The sequence below is a fragment of the Falco biarmicus genome, chromosome 4 (genome assembly GCF_023638135.1).
Source record: "Falco biarmicus isolate bFalBia1 chromosome 4, bFalBia1.pri, whole genome shotgun sequence".
Taxonomy (NCBI): Eukaryota; Metazoa; Chordata; class Aves; order Falconiformes; family Falconidae; genus Falco; species Falco biarmicus.
This window is the reverse complement of record NC_079291.1, coordinates 69003037-69016635: the sequence shown is the minus strand read 5'-3', so window position 1 is coordinate 69016635 and position 13599 is coordinate 69003037. Positions and strand designations below refer to the sequence as shown.

The 13599-nt window shown below is 45.2% G+C and overlaps 1 protein-coding gene across 2 annotated transcripts in view; it reads left to right on the top strand.

Annotated features, from left to right (window-relative positions):
* Positions 1 to 13599, top strand: part of INSR (insulin receptor) — a 62017-nt gene that overhangs the window by 36053 nt on the left and 12365 nt on the right. For both annotated transcript variants that reach the window (XM_056338868.1, XM_056338867.1), the window contains exons 3-12: positions 449 to 764; positions 2263 to 2408; positions 2700 to 2844; positions 3089 to 3303; positions 5619 to 5745; positions 6382 to 6632; positions 7007 to 7174; positions 7851 to 8052; positions 12731 to 13002; positions 13214 to 13356. In XM_056338868.1, the coding sequence (XP_056194843.1) occupies positions 449 to 764; positions 2263 to 2408; positions 2700 to 2844; positions 3089 to 3303; positions 5619 to 5745; positions 6382 to 6632; positions 7007 to 7174; positions 7851 to 8052; positions 12731 to 13002; positions 13214 to 13356 (1985 nt within the window). The remainder of the gene's footprint in view (positions 1 to 448; positions 765 to 2262; positions 2409 to 2699; positions 2845 to 3088; positions 3304 to 5618; positions 5746 to 6381; positions 6633 to 7006; positions 7175 to 7850; positions 8053 to 12730; positions 13003 to 13213; positions 13357 to 13599) is intronic.

The window sequence follows — 13599 nt, the reverse complement described above, 5'->3', positions numbered from 1 at the left end:
GTATTGTTGGACGTGCATTACTTGCGGCACTGCTGTGGGAAACTACATTCTTCTGGCTGAAACTGGCTGTCCCAGACTGGGAGACTCTTGCTGTAGAGTCTCATCACTTCTGGGATTCAGGAATAATGACGGAGTCGCTGGAGCTCTCCTGGGAGCCTTGTAGTACTGGTCCGAGAGACTCGTTTTTTCTCTTTTTGCAGATGAGCATTAATGAATTGTGAGAGTGAATGATAACACTCTCCAAAAAATGTTTTTAAAATTTGGAGTTTACACTGCAAAGTGGAGATGATGCAGATGCCTGCGCTCATGGCATCTCGGGCTCGTGCCCTTTGAGAAGAAAGATGCCAGGCCAGGCAGGGTGACGTGTCACTGCTGTAAGCCCTTCACGGTCATGCCGCATCGGGTTGTCCTGTGGTACTCAGTTGCCTTTTCTCTTTTCTCTTCACAGTTTGTCCACCTGCCTGCAAGTCCCAAGGCTGCACCTCTGATGGTCAGTGCTGTCACAGCGAATGTCTTGGGGACTGCACAGAGCCAAACAACCCTGAAAAATGCGTGTCTTGCCGCAACTTCTACCTTGAGGGCAAATGTGTGGACACCTGCCCACCCGGTTACTATCGCTTTGAGGGGTGGCGTTGTGTGACCTTCAGCTTCTGCCAGGAACTACACAACAAATGCAAAAATGCCAGGGAGTCGGGGTGTCACGTTATCCACAATAACGAATGCATTCATGAATGCCCGTCAGGGTACATCATGAATTCCAGCAAGTAAGTACCAGTGTCTGCAGGCAGAGAAACCATGCTGTAGATTTGTGTCCTGTGTCAAGACCAAGAAAAGTTTCCAGCGTCAGCGTGTCTGTGACAATTACCTGGTTTAATTAGATTTGCAAACTAATACCTCGCTAATTGAAGCCATTAAAAGCAGACGGGTTGACCTACCACGTGCTGGTACTTTGTTCTTCCCTTGGTTCCCCTCAAGTCTGGAAAAAGTGGGAAAGGGAGATGGAGGACGAGGAAGAGGAGCACCCTCAAGCTGCAAGGGTCTTTCTGTAACCAAGTGAGACGAGGGAGATGGGCAGTGGAGAGGCTTTAGTAGCCCTGCTTCCCTTCCCATCCAAAGCACACCTCGGACTGGAACGCCTTGCTGTTAAGCAGAATAGGGAAAAGTCATGTCTAATGAAAAGAGCGTAGCGCATTTTGAGTGGATCATTCTCAGAATCTCTGTCCCTTGTCCCTGTAATTACTTTCATTGAGCAGGTTCAAGCTGTGCCAGACATAAATGGACAGTGTAACAAACAAGTGCAGCATGAATCAAAGCAGCGAACAGCCATTCTATCTGTTCCCAGGGTTTCTCGACAAAGGAATTAAATAATTTATGTTGCTGAGCTGTTTATCACTGAAAACTTTGTTGTTTGTCCCACAATAACATTATATATTGTGATGAGTCAGATTTCCTATGAATATTGGTAGCTTTGTGCTCACAGGTATTTGCTCCTGCCATAATGATTTCAGGGAATTCACTCCAACGGGACTTTTTATTCCATTTCCTGTTTTGCTTTTTAAAAGAGCGAACTAGCAGCCCCCGGAGTCGATACGCTGCTTGTCTAACAGCAGCCATCACCTCCCTCCTATGCTTGTTCCAGGCTGCTGTCAGTAGGACCTTACACCACTAGTCCGTGCTTTTCCTAGAGTATTTATTTCTCTGAACTAGTTGGGAACACATTCTTGTGGTGTTGTGACCAGGGCAAGCAATCATCTTGCTGCTATTTAAGAAGTATTTCCCCAGAGCACAAAGCACATGCTTGCTTGCCTTTCTTTAAAGCAACATTTTATGCAGTACTTAATCAGAGGATTCCCAGATGAACGGCCTGCTCTCTGCTCATCAATTACCTGTTTGGTTAATGATCTTGGCATGGAGACTGTGGCTGGATTTCTTGATCTTGAAACCCCTGGTATGCATAGGACTGAGAGCATCGTGGTGGGTGGGCTATTTAAAATCATCAAAATCAATTCACTCTGGTTTCTGTTGTGTAGGAAGGGACAGAATGATTAGTGTTTGAAATGTCGAAATGACAATTTAAAGAATTATCAGTTATTTGGAGTTCGTAAGAGCTGTGTGCTGCTTACTGCAAGTGGATCCCATGGCATGTTGTCAGGACGCTGTCGCTTTGCATTGATTACTCAGCTTTTGAGAGTTGCTGAGGACGCCTGAGATGGCATTCTGCAAAAGCATCGCATCTGCATTCCTGCCTCTCCTGTTTTCCAGCTTGCACTGTACACCCTGCGCAGGGCCCTGCCCGAAGGTTTGTGACTATGGGAAGGAGAAGACAATCGATTCAGTGACATCGGCGCAGGAGCTCCGTGGCTGCACAGTTGTTAATGGAAGCTTAGTTATAAATATCCGTGGAGGAAGTAAGTTCTGTCTGTGGAAGGGGGCAGGGAGTGCTGGCTGTTAGATGGGTGAATGTGACACCATCCCTGAGCTGGAGCATTTCGCTTTTGCTTTGACCACCCTGAATCTTAGAGTGATTCAGAAAAATAAGCGCAAAGCAAAGGCTCTTGTGATGTTCGTTTGAGGTTTTCATAAGGTTTTATGAATTATGAATTAATGTAAAGCAGCTCTATTTAATATGGTTGGGCTCCGATATCAGTGTTTCTCTCTGTGATATCAGAAAACTAAAACCCATGTTTTCCTCTCTGTAGATAACATAGCAGCTGAGCTAGAAGCGAATCTTGGCTTGATAGAAGAAATCTCAGGTTACCTAAAAATTCGCCGGTCTTATGCCTTGGTTTCTCTTTCTTTTTTTCGTAAACTACATCTGATTAGGGGAGAAACACTAGAAGCTGGGTGAGTTCTTTCAAAATATACTTCATTTTAACACTGAAGTGTAAGGAGTACTAGTGCTATGAGGGTCATTTGTATTGGTAAACAATTTCCAAGTTATTTTTAAATGTTCCTCTGCCCAGGGCTTGTGGCCTGCTAGGGAAGGGAGTTTGCATTCATTTTTCTTTGGTGTCTGGGTTAGTGCATGGGGGGGAAAAAGTTTTCAGTGGATCCTCTCCCAATCCACATTTTCATTCTCTGCTTTCAGGAATTACTCATTTTATGCATTGGACAACCAGAATCTCCGCCAACTCTGGGACTGGAGTAAACACAACCTCACTATCGCACGAGGCAAACTCTTCTTCCATTATAATCCCAAACTGTGTTTGTCAGAAATCCACAAGATGGAGGAGATCTCTGGGACTAAGGGCCGTCAGGAAAGGAATGACATAGCCCTGAAGACAAATGGTGATCAAGCCTCATGTAAGAACGTCTTAGGAGGCAGCGAGACTTGCATCATTTTCATCTGCCTTGCTAACCTCACGCTCTTATTTCTCTCAGCCCAGCCTATGATGTTTTTCCAGGGACTGTCCTTTTGTCCTTTTGGGGAAGCACCAGACTCGCTGGTTGCTTGTGCACTGGGGCAACACTGTCACTGTGCCACAAGTAGAAGTACTTACGGGTTCTCCATCTGGCCAGGAGCCTACCTGGCCAACTGCGGTTTTCAGAAGTTTGCTCACTGTGTGCTCAGCTGTGATTCTTGCAGGGTTCAGTGTATTGTTGTGCCTTTTTGAAGAGTTTAGCACAACTTAACCTCAGTCCAGATTGGGACTTTGTGTTACAGCTGAGTACCTGATTAATAGTCATAATCTTCTTTTCCCGTGTCATGAGCCGACAGTCCGCACACAGAATAAACATAGTAGAGAAACAGGATTTCCACCCGTCTCTGGAGCCATGTGAGAGAATTGCTGTGACAACGGTCAGAGACATTTTTCCAACAATTTCTGTTGTGCTTCTCAGAGGTTTTTAAGCCAACAGCTTTCTTCAAGAACAATGATAAGACAATGCCTGTGTCAGCATGGCTAAGGAGCAAACACACAGTGTTGCTTTATGCTTTAACTAAAGTCATGCTACTGAAGAGGTAGCTTTGCAGATACTTTGGCAGCAACACTGCCGTAAGTGCATCTCTTCCGCACCCCCAGCCCTGCTGTTTGTTCCCATTCAGTGCCACACACAATCCCCCTTCCCGGTTTGTGCCAGTAAAACTCTTTACAGGTCTGCATGGTGAACCAGATTGTAGAGTTAATCTGGGATAAAAGATGGCAGGCTTTGTTGTTCCTAGCTCGTGTCGTCTCTCTGCTTTGATTTATTGCCTAGCCCCGCGAAGTTGTAGATGTGCACAGGAACAGGGGCACACACAGGTTGACACACGAGATGCTTAAGCAAGTATTGCCACCAAAAAACCCAGCATTAATTAAACTATGATTTCAGTTCTTTGCATTTCAGTTCCTTGCTCTTTTCACAGCTTGCAGTGCATCTTAGATCATCCTGCTTCTCTGCATCTGGAGACAGCGCTGCTTAAGCAGCCCCTTCCCCAGCTCTGCCCTTATTATGCTGACGTAGCTATTTGTGAACAAAAGTGAAGATCTTTCGGTTAAATCAGTTTCTGATGTGGTTTGCCACATATCAACACATGCAGCCGTGCCAGCACAGCAGGGAGAAGGAAGTCTAATGACTGTACCTAAACACTGGCTGTGCCAGTGAAAAAACATACACAGAGCCGTACTCTCAGGTACACCACTTCAGCCTGGGCAGAGTGAAGGGGGACAGGGAATCAGCTGCCTGTAAAGGTCATCTCCTCCTGTGAGACACTAACCAGCTCTTCCCATGTTTGGGGATGAGCCTGGATCTGGGGTTCAAAGCCAGCTCTGTTGTGTGGTTGTGTGCAGCTCCCAGCCGGGGAGCTGGTTGATTCGTTTAAAGGCACCTGGAGGAGACGGTTGCGTTTCTCTTCGCCAGCTTCAACTCCACCCTGCTGAGCTGTTCTCTGTGCCGCCCCTCCACCTCAAAACACAGGTTGCCAGTGTGATTGGCTTTTTGTTTGTTTTTACATTTCAGGTCTTGTTTTCACACTGGCAGCATCCTGTTTACCAAAAAAAAAAAAAAGGGAAAAAAAGAAAAAAAAAGCCCTTGTTTGTTCCGGATGTGGTGCCAGTGCAATGGACGTTCTTCCTCCCTTGTGCAGTTACTGCAGGAATGGCAAATCCAATCTGAGCTACACAGTCAGTCCTTCTTGGGCTGCTTGGACATACCATATCGTGACGCTACCCTCAAAACTCCACCCTCCTGCACTACTTGTTGTCCTTCCCTCCTGTTCGCAAAGGGACCGTGCTGCTCCCAGGCAAGGCTGGGAATCCACACACTTAGTTTTTGTAGCCTCTGCCTTCTATGCAAACCATATTTTGCTGGGTTCAGTTGCATAGATCATGGTGAATTTTAAAATATGTGGCCTTTAGGTGTCCCACTTATTAGAATTTAGTTCAGCTCTTCTACGGGGTCATTTTCATAAAACTATAGAAAAATTTAAGCTGGCAGGAACCTTAGGAGGTCATCTAGTCCAACCCCGGCTTAAGGCAGGAATAGCTTCGAAGTAAGATAAGGCTTTAACGAGCAGCTCTTCTCAGTGCCAACTTTCTCATAGTCATCTGTGGAGAAAATAAACGTCAAAGATAATTAAAAATAGAAAACTTTTATTTATTAGCATTAACGAAATCGTTGTTGGTTCTCTTTTGTTACAGGTGAAAATGAATTGCTGAAGTTTTCATCCATTAGAACTTCTCATGACAAGATCCTGTTGAAGTGGGAGCCGTACTGGCCTCCAGATTTCCGTGATCTCCTGGGCTTTATGCTTTTTTACAAAGAAGCGTAAGTGATCCACTGTTAGGTTACCAAATAATAGCCATGCTGGGATTCCGCGAATGGCAGTTGGCATTGAAGAGCAGGTATTAGATTTGCTGTAGGCACAGCTATTTAGTCTCTGTGGCTGTCTGGCTCCTACACTTCAGTTTCCGATTTTACCCTTATATAAAAGTGTTGATGAAGATCCCTGGCTTACTGAGCTGTGTACAGTCAAAATTCATTATTTAAGAAGAATCCAAATATTAATTGTTCCAGCTATTCTAGACATACATACTCTAACCATGGAGTTTATCATCTCCCCACTATCTCCATGGGATGTTGAGGTTTTTATTCCCTTTGAGGTGGGGAGCACTGTTTTGGAATTGAGGGTTACCAAGCTGATTTTCATAAAGCTGAAAATAATTAGCCTGGATTTAGTTCTTGGGTTCGTCTGTGGAACAGTACCTGTCCTGTGATGCTGTTAGGAGACTGGGTTGCAAAACTCCCTATGCTTCATTTTGAGAATACATATAATGAGGTAGCTATACTTTCTGCAAAGGGTAAAGGATTATCACTTTCAGTGATGTATTTAAAAAGGTTGGGTTTAAAAGCTTGAATCAGGATTCTGTTAGTTTGAGGCTTTTTTGGTTTTTTTTTTTACAGCCCATACCAAAATGTGACAGAGTTTGATGGCCAAGATGCTTGTGGGTCAAATAGCTGGACAGTTGTAGATGTCGACCCACCTCCACGGTCAAATGAGCCCAAAGCCCAGGCTCAGCCAGGCTGGCTGCTAAGGGGCTTGAAGCCATGGACACAGTATGCTGTCTTTGTTAAAACTCTGGTCACCTTCTCGGATGAACGAAGAACATATGGTGCAAAGAGTGAAATCATCTACGTCCAGACCAACGCTACTGGTCAGTATCGTTAAATAATGTTGCCTTGCAAGTGGAAAAGAAAAACAGATCTAGTCTTTTACTGGTAGTTGTGATAGTCCCATATCTGTGAAACCGGGCACTGCCGTTGCTGCTCTGCTGTGGTGGGAAGTTATTCCTAACCCAGTGGAAGGAGGTGTGCGTCCCTGCGTGGGGGGGTGGTGCCAGCGTGCCCCCCTTCTGTCAGGCTCCGGTGGCCGCATGTAGGAGACTGTGTGCAGGCTGCTGTACCTGCAGCAGCACTGCTGGCTGTCAGCAGACCCGCTGTGGAGAACGCTGCTTATTCCCGTAGAAGTGGAAACTTGCCAGTGTTTGTCCCTCGTTCTGTCGAACTCTGTCTCTTCCTGCCCACACAGTTCCGTCAGTCCCATTAGATCCGATATCTGTTTCCAACTCGTCATCCCAAATCATTCTGAAGTGGAAGCCACCCTCGGAGCCCAACGGGAACATCACGCACTACCTGGTGTTCTGGCAGCAGCAGGCAGAAGATAGTGAGCTGTATGAACTCGATTACTGCTTAAAGGGTGCGTGTGTGTTTCTCTCTCTGTGCGTTTTTTTCAAGCTTTCTCAGAATTCCCTGGGCATTCCTCAAGCAGCTCGGAGGTGCTCTGGACGCCTAATTTTGCAGATTCCCAGACTGTTGTTGAAGAAGCAGGCTGAGATGCAGCTGTGTTCTCTGACTGTTCAGTTACATTATACGTGAGGTGCTACTGCCAAATTATGTGCAAAAGGTCTCCAAAACCATTTTTTTTACAAAGTGATCAGCTCTTTTTTCCTTTGGGGATCTCACTTCTGCACTTGTTCCTTTTAAACTTAGTAATAAGTTTAATAACAGCTACAGAGACAGTAAGGGGAAAAATCTCAGTGCTTCTGGAGATCAGTGGCCAAGTTAATTTTTGAAGGCATCCTGTGCCTGTTTTGCAATTCTTTCAGAGCACAAAACTTCACTGAGGACTCCCAAAATCTCACCTGTTACCTAAACTGAGATGAACTGGGGTAGAACTCTGGCCACAACAGCATCTGAGCTCCATTCCAAGACCTGTCATAAAAAAGGAAAAGCTGCTCGGCCCTGGATACCAAAGCTCAGGATGCTCACATGTGCTGTGGATCTTGTATATGCTAGTCTGGGATCTTTGTAGGATCAAACATCTGCTTCTGCTGTGTCAAGCCTGAGTGATACTAAAATTGTTTTGTCCACAGGGTTAAAACTGCCCTCAAGGACGTGGTCTCCTCCTTTTGAATCCGAAGACTCGCAGAAGTATAATCAAAGTGAAAATGAGGATGTCAGTGGAGAATGTTGTTCCTGTCCTAAAACAGACTCTCAAATACAAAAGGAGCTGGAAGAATCTGCCTTCCGCAAGACGTTTGAGAACTATCTTCACAATGAGGTTTTTGTCCCCAGGTACAAATATCCAACAATATCGTCTAGGTGGCCAGGGGGTAGGTGAATGTAATTGATTATTAAGCAGAAATGCCAGACGCGGTGTATTGCCAGTCTCTCTGGGCTTCCACGAGATGGACAGTCCAGCTCAGTATGTGTGTCGGAGACTGGTGAGAGCTGAGCACCTACAGCTGCTGTTATTACAGACTGGGAAAATCCCGCTTTTATTTCCTTTCTCTGAATTCTCCTCAGCTTGAGGATAAAGTGAGAATCCTTAACAAATAGCAAAATGCCTGCAGCTCATTTAAACTTGGGTGATGCCAAAAATAGCTATTTTTTTCTCTCTTAAAATTTTGTGGTCTAGCTTTTCACTCAGTCAAAAAGAAAGGAAAAGAAAAAGGGAAGTTTACCATCCCATAGCCTTGTCCTTTAGCACGGTATTTGCGGTCGTCCTTGCACTTAGTCTGGGAAATACCTCCAATACCATGAGGAATGCAGCTGCTGTGGGTGGTGAATGTCCTGTTTTGAATGGCACACACAGTGTCACATTAAGTGGTGTTGAATGTCTTCACACTTCATATGCAACTTACAGAGGAAGCACTGGGAATCAGGTTAGAGTCTGTAATGATTTACCCTCTTTGCTGTCATGCATTTTCTGCTTGAAATTTATTCTCTGCTTACCACCCTTAGCTAATAAACATTTATTTGTAGCTGCTTGACAAAAGCTGTGTTACTCCACTGAATGTTTTTTATTATTGAATGCACTGCTAGACAGTGTCTCTTCTCTGCGAGCCTGGTTTGATGCCTGCAGCCAACACATGGAAGTTGTGCAGTCGCTCCTTTTGCTCCTTCTTTGCTCTTAGTGCCAATCAGAAGGACAAGTTTCAGTGTGCAGAATGATGCCAGGACACAACGTAGTCAGAAGCAGAGGAGAACCAAGCCATGTACAAAAGCCAAACTCCTCTTGTTGTAGGCGGACAATTCTGACAATCTGATTTTTTTTACTTTCTTTTTTTTTTTTTTCTTTTTTTTTTCCCCCCAATTTTATTGTGCAGCCAGCCCAGGATGCTTCTCAGACCAGTTTCTGGGGTATGTATTTTAGGAAGAAACCAATCACCAGGATGATCGCCACCTTGTCAGCCTGCTAAGGAAGAAATCTCCACTTCCCTAGGCTAATTAATCCTTTTAATACAAGCCTCTTTTGCTGTTACAACTCAGCAGTAAAGATACCTTCCTGCTGATGTGTGTCCTGCTTGTCTTTTCTGACAGGCTCCAGGCTGTCACAGCATAAATTATAATTAGTTTTCCTGTGAATAGTGTGTATTTTTTGAATATTCCCCCTGTGCCTGTTGCCTGCTTGCAGGGCAGCCTGTCTAGAGCCTGGCAACTGAACATGAAGTGTGTTTGACTTCAAGCGCTTTTTGTGTGGCTCCCGATAATTTGTTGACCTCTCCGGAGGTACTGCGTGGACTCCCCTTGAGACACCAAGCATTCTGCCAGTCACGGGGAGGAACCTCACGGATGAGGTCGGCAGGGGTGCAGAAGACAGAGCAGTTGAGAAGTTACTCCCCCGATGTCTTGTCTCCTTGTTTTCCATCTTCTCCTGTCCCATTCCCAGCTCTCTGGTCCCGTGCAGTATCCGGTCCGTACGAAGCTCTGCCACGGATCTGCCGTGCTCTGCCTCAGGCCAGGTCTGATCTCACTTGCTGGGAACCCCTCTGGAAGTCACAGAAGCTGTTCCCTCCCCATGTGCACGGTTGATTAGCTACTCAAGGAGATACTATCACAAGTCTTGTGGGTTAATTTGCTCTGGCAAGGCAAACCTGAAGTTTCTAAATGCTTCTTGCTATACCCACCTTCGCAGGCAGAGCTAGCAGGTATCTTCACACCCCATGCTTCATAACCTCCCTTTGTAGCTGAACAAAGTGGCCATCAGAAGCTGATGCTTTGTTTCTTCTTTCCTGTGTTGTTTGCTCTTCTATCGGAACAAGTCTTGCACAGATTGGAGCAAACAGGTAAACATGCTGGAACAGGTTGCCCAGAGAGGTTGTGGAGTCTCCATCCTTGGAGATATTCAGAACCTAACCAGACGTGGTCCTGAGCAGCCTGCTCTAGCTGCCCCTGCTTGGAGCAGGAGGGGCAGATGAGACAGTCTCCAGAGGTGCTTTCCAACCTCAACCACTCCATGATGCTGTGGAAAGCATGGAAAGATTTCAAAAGTCATGTAAAAGCCCTGAGAGGCAGAGGGGAACTAAATGGCTGCAATTCAGGGTGTAGTTTCAGGTATATTCTCCACCACCACTACTGCAGAAGCAGCAGTCTCACTCCTCTCTCCGTCTCTATCCTGTCTCTGTCACACACACTCGTGCCATTACAAATATTAGTGGGTTACAGAGCGAACAAGATCTGGGAAATGACTCACATGAAAAGTAACTGTTTCTCCTGGGTTTCCGAGTTCAATTAATTGTACAGGCAAATATATAAAGGCTTTTGCCAGCACAAGGAAGGCAGGCCAGCTGTTCCTGGGCTAGTTTCAGGTGTGTGGAAGAACTTGGCCCAAGCTAGCTCAGGAATTATTAAAATCCCCCAGCACAGGCCGTATTGCTTGTGATGAGTTGTCACTTCCATCCTCCTGGGAACCTCACACACACTGATCATCTCTGGCAGTAGGACGAGAAGGAACCTGAATCTGGGTGTTTCACAGGGAAGATTATTGGAGCTACTGAATTGGCCATAATGAAAATTTCTCTGAAACAACTATGGGAAGACATCAGATGTTTGAAAATACAGAGAATTTGGCAAGAAAATTGCTGTAATTCCAGGATATTAAATATGGGACGATTGGGGTTTAGAGCTTCAAAAGTTTTTCTTGCTTTCTCTTACTTGAGAGGGAAGAAGTTATTCTTGCGTTTTACTCTGTGTTGCATCAGTGGTCAAATTACTGTTTTACTTGTGAAAAACAAAATTCTCTTAAACGTGAGGAACAGCTGAATCCACACTTTGTAAACAGTGGCGTGTAGCTTTGCTTTTAAGTCCAAACACAGTTCTGGTTGACCGTAAAGAATCCTTCCAAAGGAGGGAGGTGGCCTGACACAGACCTGGGTCTCTGAACTCTGCCCCGTTATTAGGGGACACTGTTCAGAACAATGCACAAGCTGAGATAACAGCAGCTCCAAAGTGAGTTAAATAGTAATTAGAGAAAGAGAAAACTAAAAACTGTGATGCGCTCTGCCGAACTTGCTGTTTGGCATCCCGGTTTTCGTCAGGTGGATGAATACGTTTATGTTGTTGTGTACAATCTGATGTTTAGTTCGAGAAAATCTTAAAATCTGCTTTCCAGCTGGTTGCATTTACTGTTCGAGGAGAAGTAACATCAGGGGATGAAGCTGGGGGTTGCAAAGAGCTGATCTGCGCAGTCCCCCATGGTAGCTGCAGCTGGCCAGTCGTTTGCCTGGTCGTCAGAGGGTGGCAGTGGAAAGTTCAGTTCAGCAGCAAAGATTTGCTTCAACAGCTTGTTACATTTTTAGAGACTGGCGATGCCTCAAGGGTGGGTTCAGTTCAGGTCACTCTTTGTACCCTTTAATAGCTGCACACACATGCACGCACAAAAAAAGATCATCCTCCCCTTAAAACGCGTGGTCCAGTTTTCAAATGTCATTAATTCCTTTTATGTAACCTAATACTATATACTGATACACCACGTTGGTTAGTTCCCAACCTGGAATTCCTCGTGGCAAATGTGTGGTAGGATGTGAAGTGTTAGAATGAGGAGTTTTCTTTTGGTACTTGTTGCTTCTTCACCGCACACACACACCCCACCCCACCCCCCTCAGAAAATGAAATTTGTGAATGGTTCTTGATTCTGGTGAATTTATTCTGTTTATTTACTGACAAAATCTGACGTTAGAGTTGGCTGGTAGCGCTCACTCGCAAACAGGGGAGCTGACACGATCACACTGCTGGTTCTGTTTTTACAACTGCAAGAAATTGATTTTCAGACCGAAGTGCAATAATTTGAGAGGCAATATTTGGTTAGCAGAACCGCACAACTACATAACTAGTAAGTCATCTGAATCAGTGAGTTTTAAATGTGGCTGTTGAAAAGAACGTCATAGATGTGGTCTCTCAGGAAAAGGTTAAAATTATCTGTCTATCTAGATTCAGCCTTAGGGTTCCGAGGGGCAGATGTATGCCAATAAATGCTTTATAAATGCAAGTTTACAACACCTGGAATATGTGGCACATCTAAGGTCATCAGAGTCGGGGGCTGTGGTATGACCTCATTTGCTCCAGGCTAGAATGTGTAGGAGATGAACTCCAAAGCATTGCAACACTGTACACAGCATCCGTGAGGCAACCTAGTAAAGCTGTATCTAGCTGAGAGGACCCAGAGGAATTTGAATTCTCAGGCAAATACTTTAGACTTAGATTTTTTTACTTTATTTTTTTCCCCCCTGTATGAAGTTGTGCAAGGAGTCAGTCTGGGGGATACGTCATGTTAACAAGCTCTGTGCATTACAGGGGGTGCGATAGATTGCTTGTTAAAAAAAAAAAAAAAAGTCCTGAATTTCTTTGTTGCATTGTAAATATGAGGCTTGAATTTGAGTTCTCAGTGGCACTCTGAGCTCTCCCATTTTAACTCTTCCTTTTCAGGTGAATGTGTTCACATTGAATGTAACGATTAACATTTATTTCATAGGCCATCGAGAAAACGAAGAGACCTCGGCTCTGTGGCAAATGCCACTGTGGTGATACCCACCATCGCATCCTCTCCAAACAGCTCTGCAGCGGCATCTGAGAACACAGAGGAACAGAAACCTTTTGAAAAAGTTAAGTCAAAGGAGTCTTTGGTTATCTCAGGCCTGCGGCATTTCACTGGGTATCGCATTGAGCTCCACGCTTGTAACCATGATGCTCAGGAATCCCGATGCAGTGTGGCCGCTTATGTCAGTGCCAGGACCATGCCAGAAGGTAATTATCTTCCTGAGCTTTGCTTTGGGTTGATGAGTGTTCTCAAAACGCTGCTTTTCCTACGGGAGCCAGCTGCAGTACAGAAACATTGTGCGGGCCTGGTGCTATCTTTATGTCCTGTTAGGAAAGGATGATGGATGAAGTATTGGCAGTTTTGAATTCTGCCAAAGACCTGAAATAAAATTATTATTAACCATGAACTTGTTTCTAGCTAAGGCTGATGACATCGTCGGTCCAGTTAGCCATGAATTGGTTGAGAAAAATACCGTGCACTTGAAGTGGCAAGAACCAAAGGAGCCAAATGGTCTAATTGTGCTGTATGAAGTGAATTACGGACGTCTCGGGGAGACAGAGGTGAGAATTTCTGCTGGTCCCTTAAAGCAGCACGTGTGGAGAAGTAGCTCCGCCTGGGAGTCCAGAACTATTCAGTCTTTACAGTCCTCATGCCTGTGGTGTTCTGTCCTGCCTGCTTTCCTTGTGCATGAGCCGACGTGGCATGAAACTTCACTGGTGAATCCTCTGGAAGTCTCTCTGGGGTGACATCAAGAAATAAAAGTCTGCCCCAGTGATGCCTGTTTGCCAAATAAGCTTGTCTAA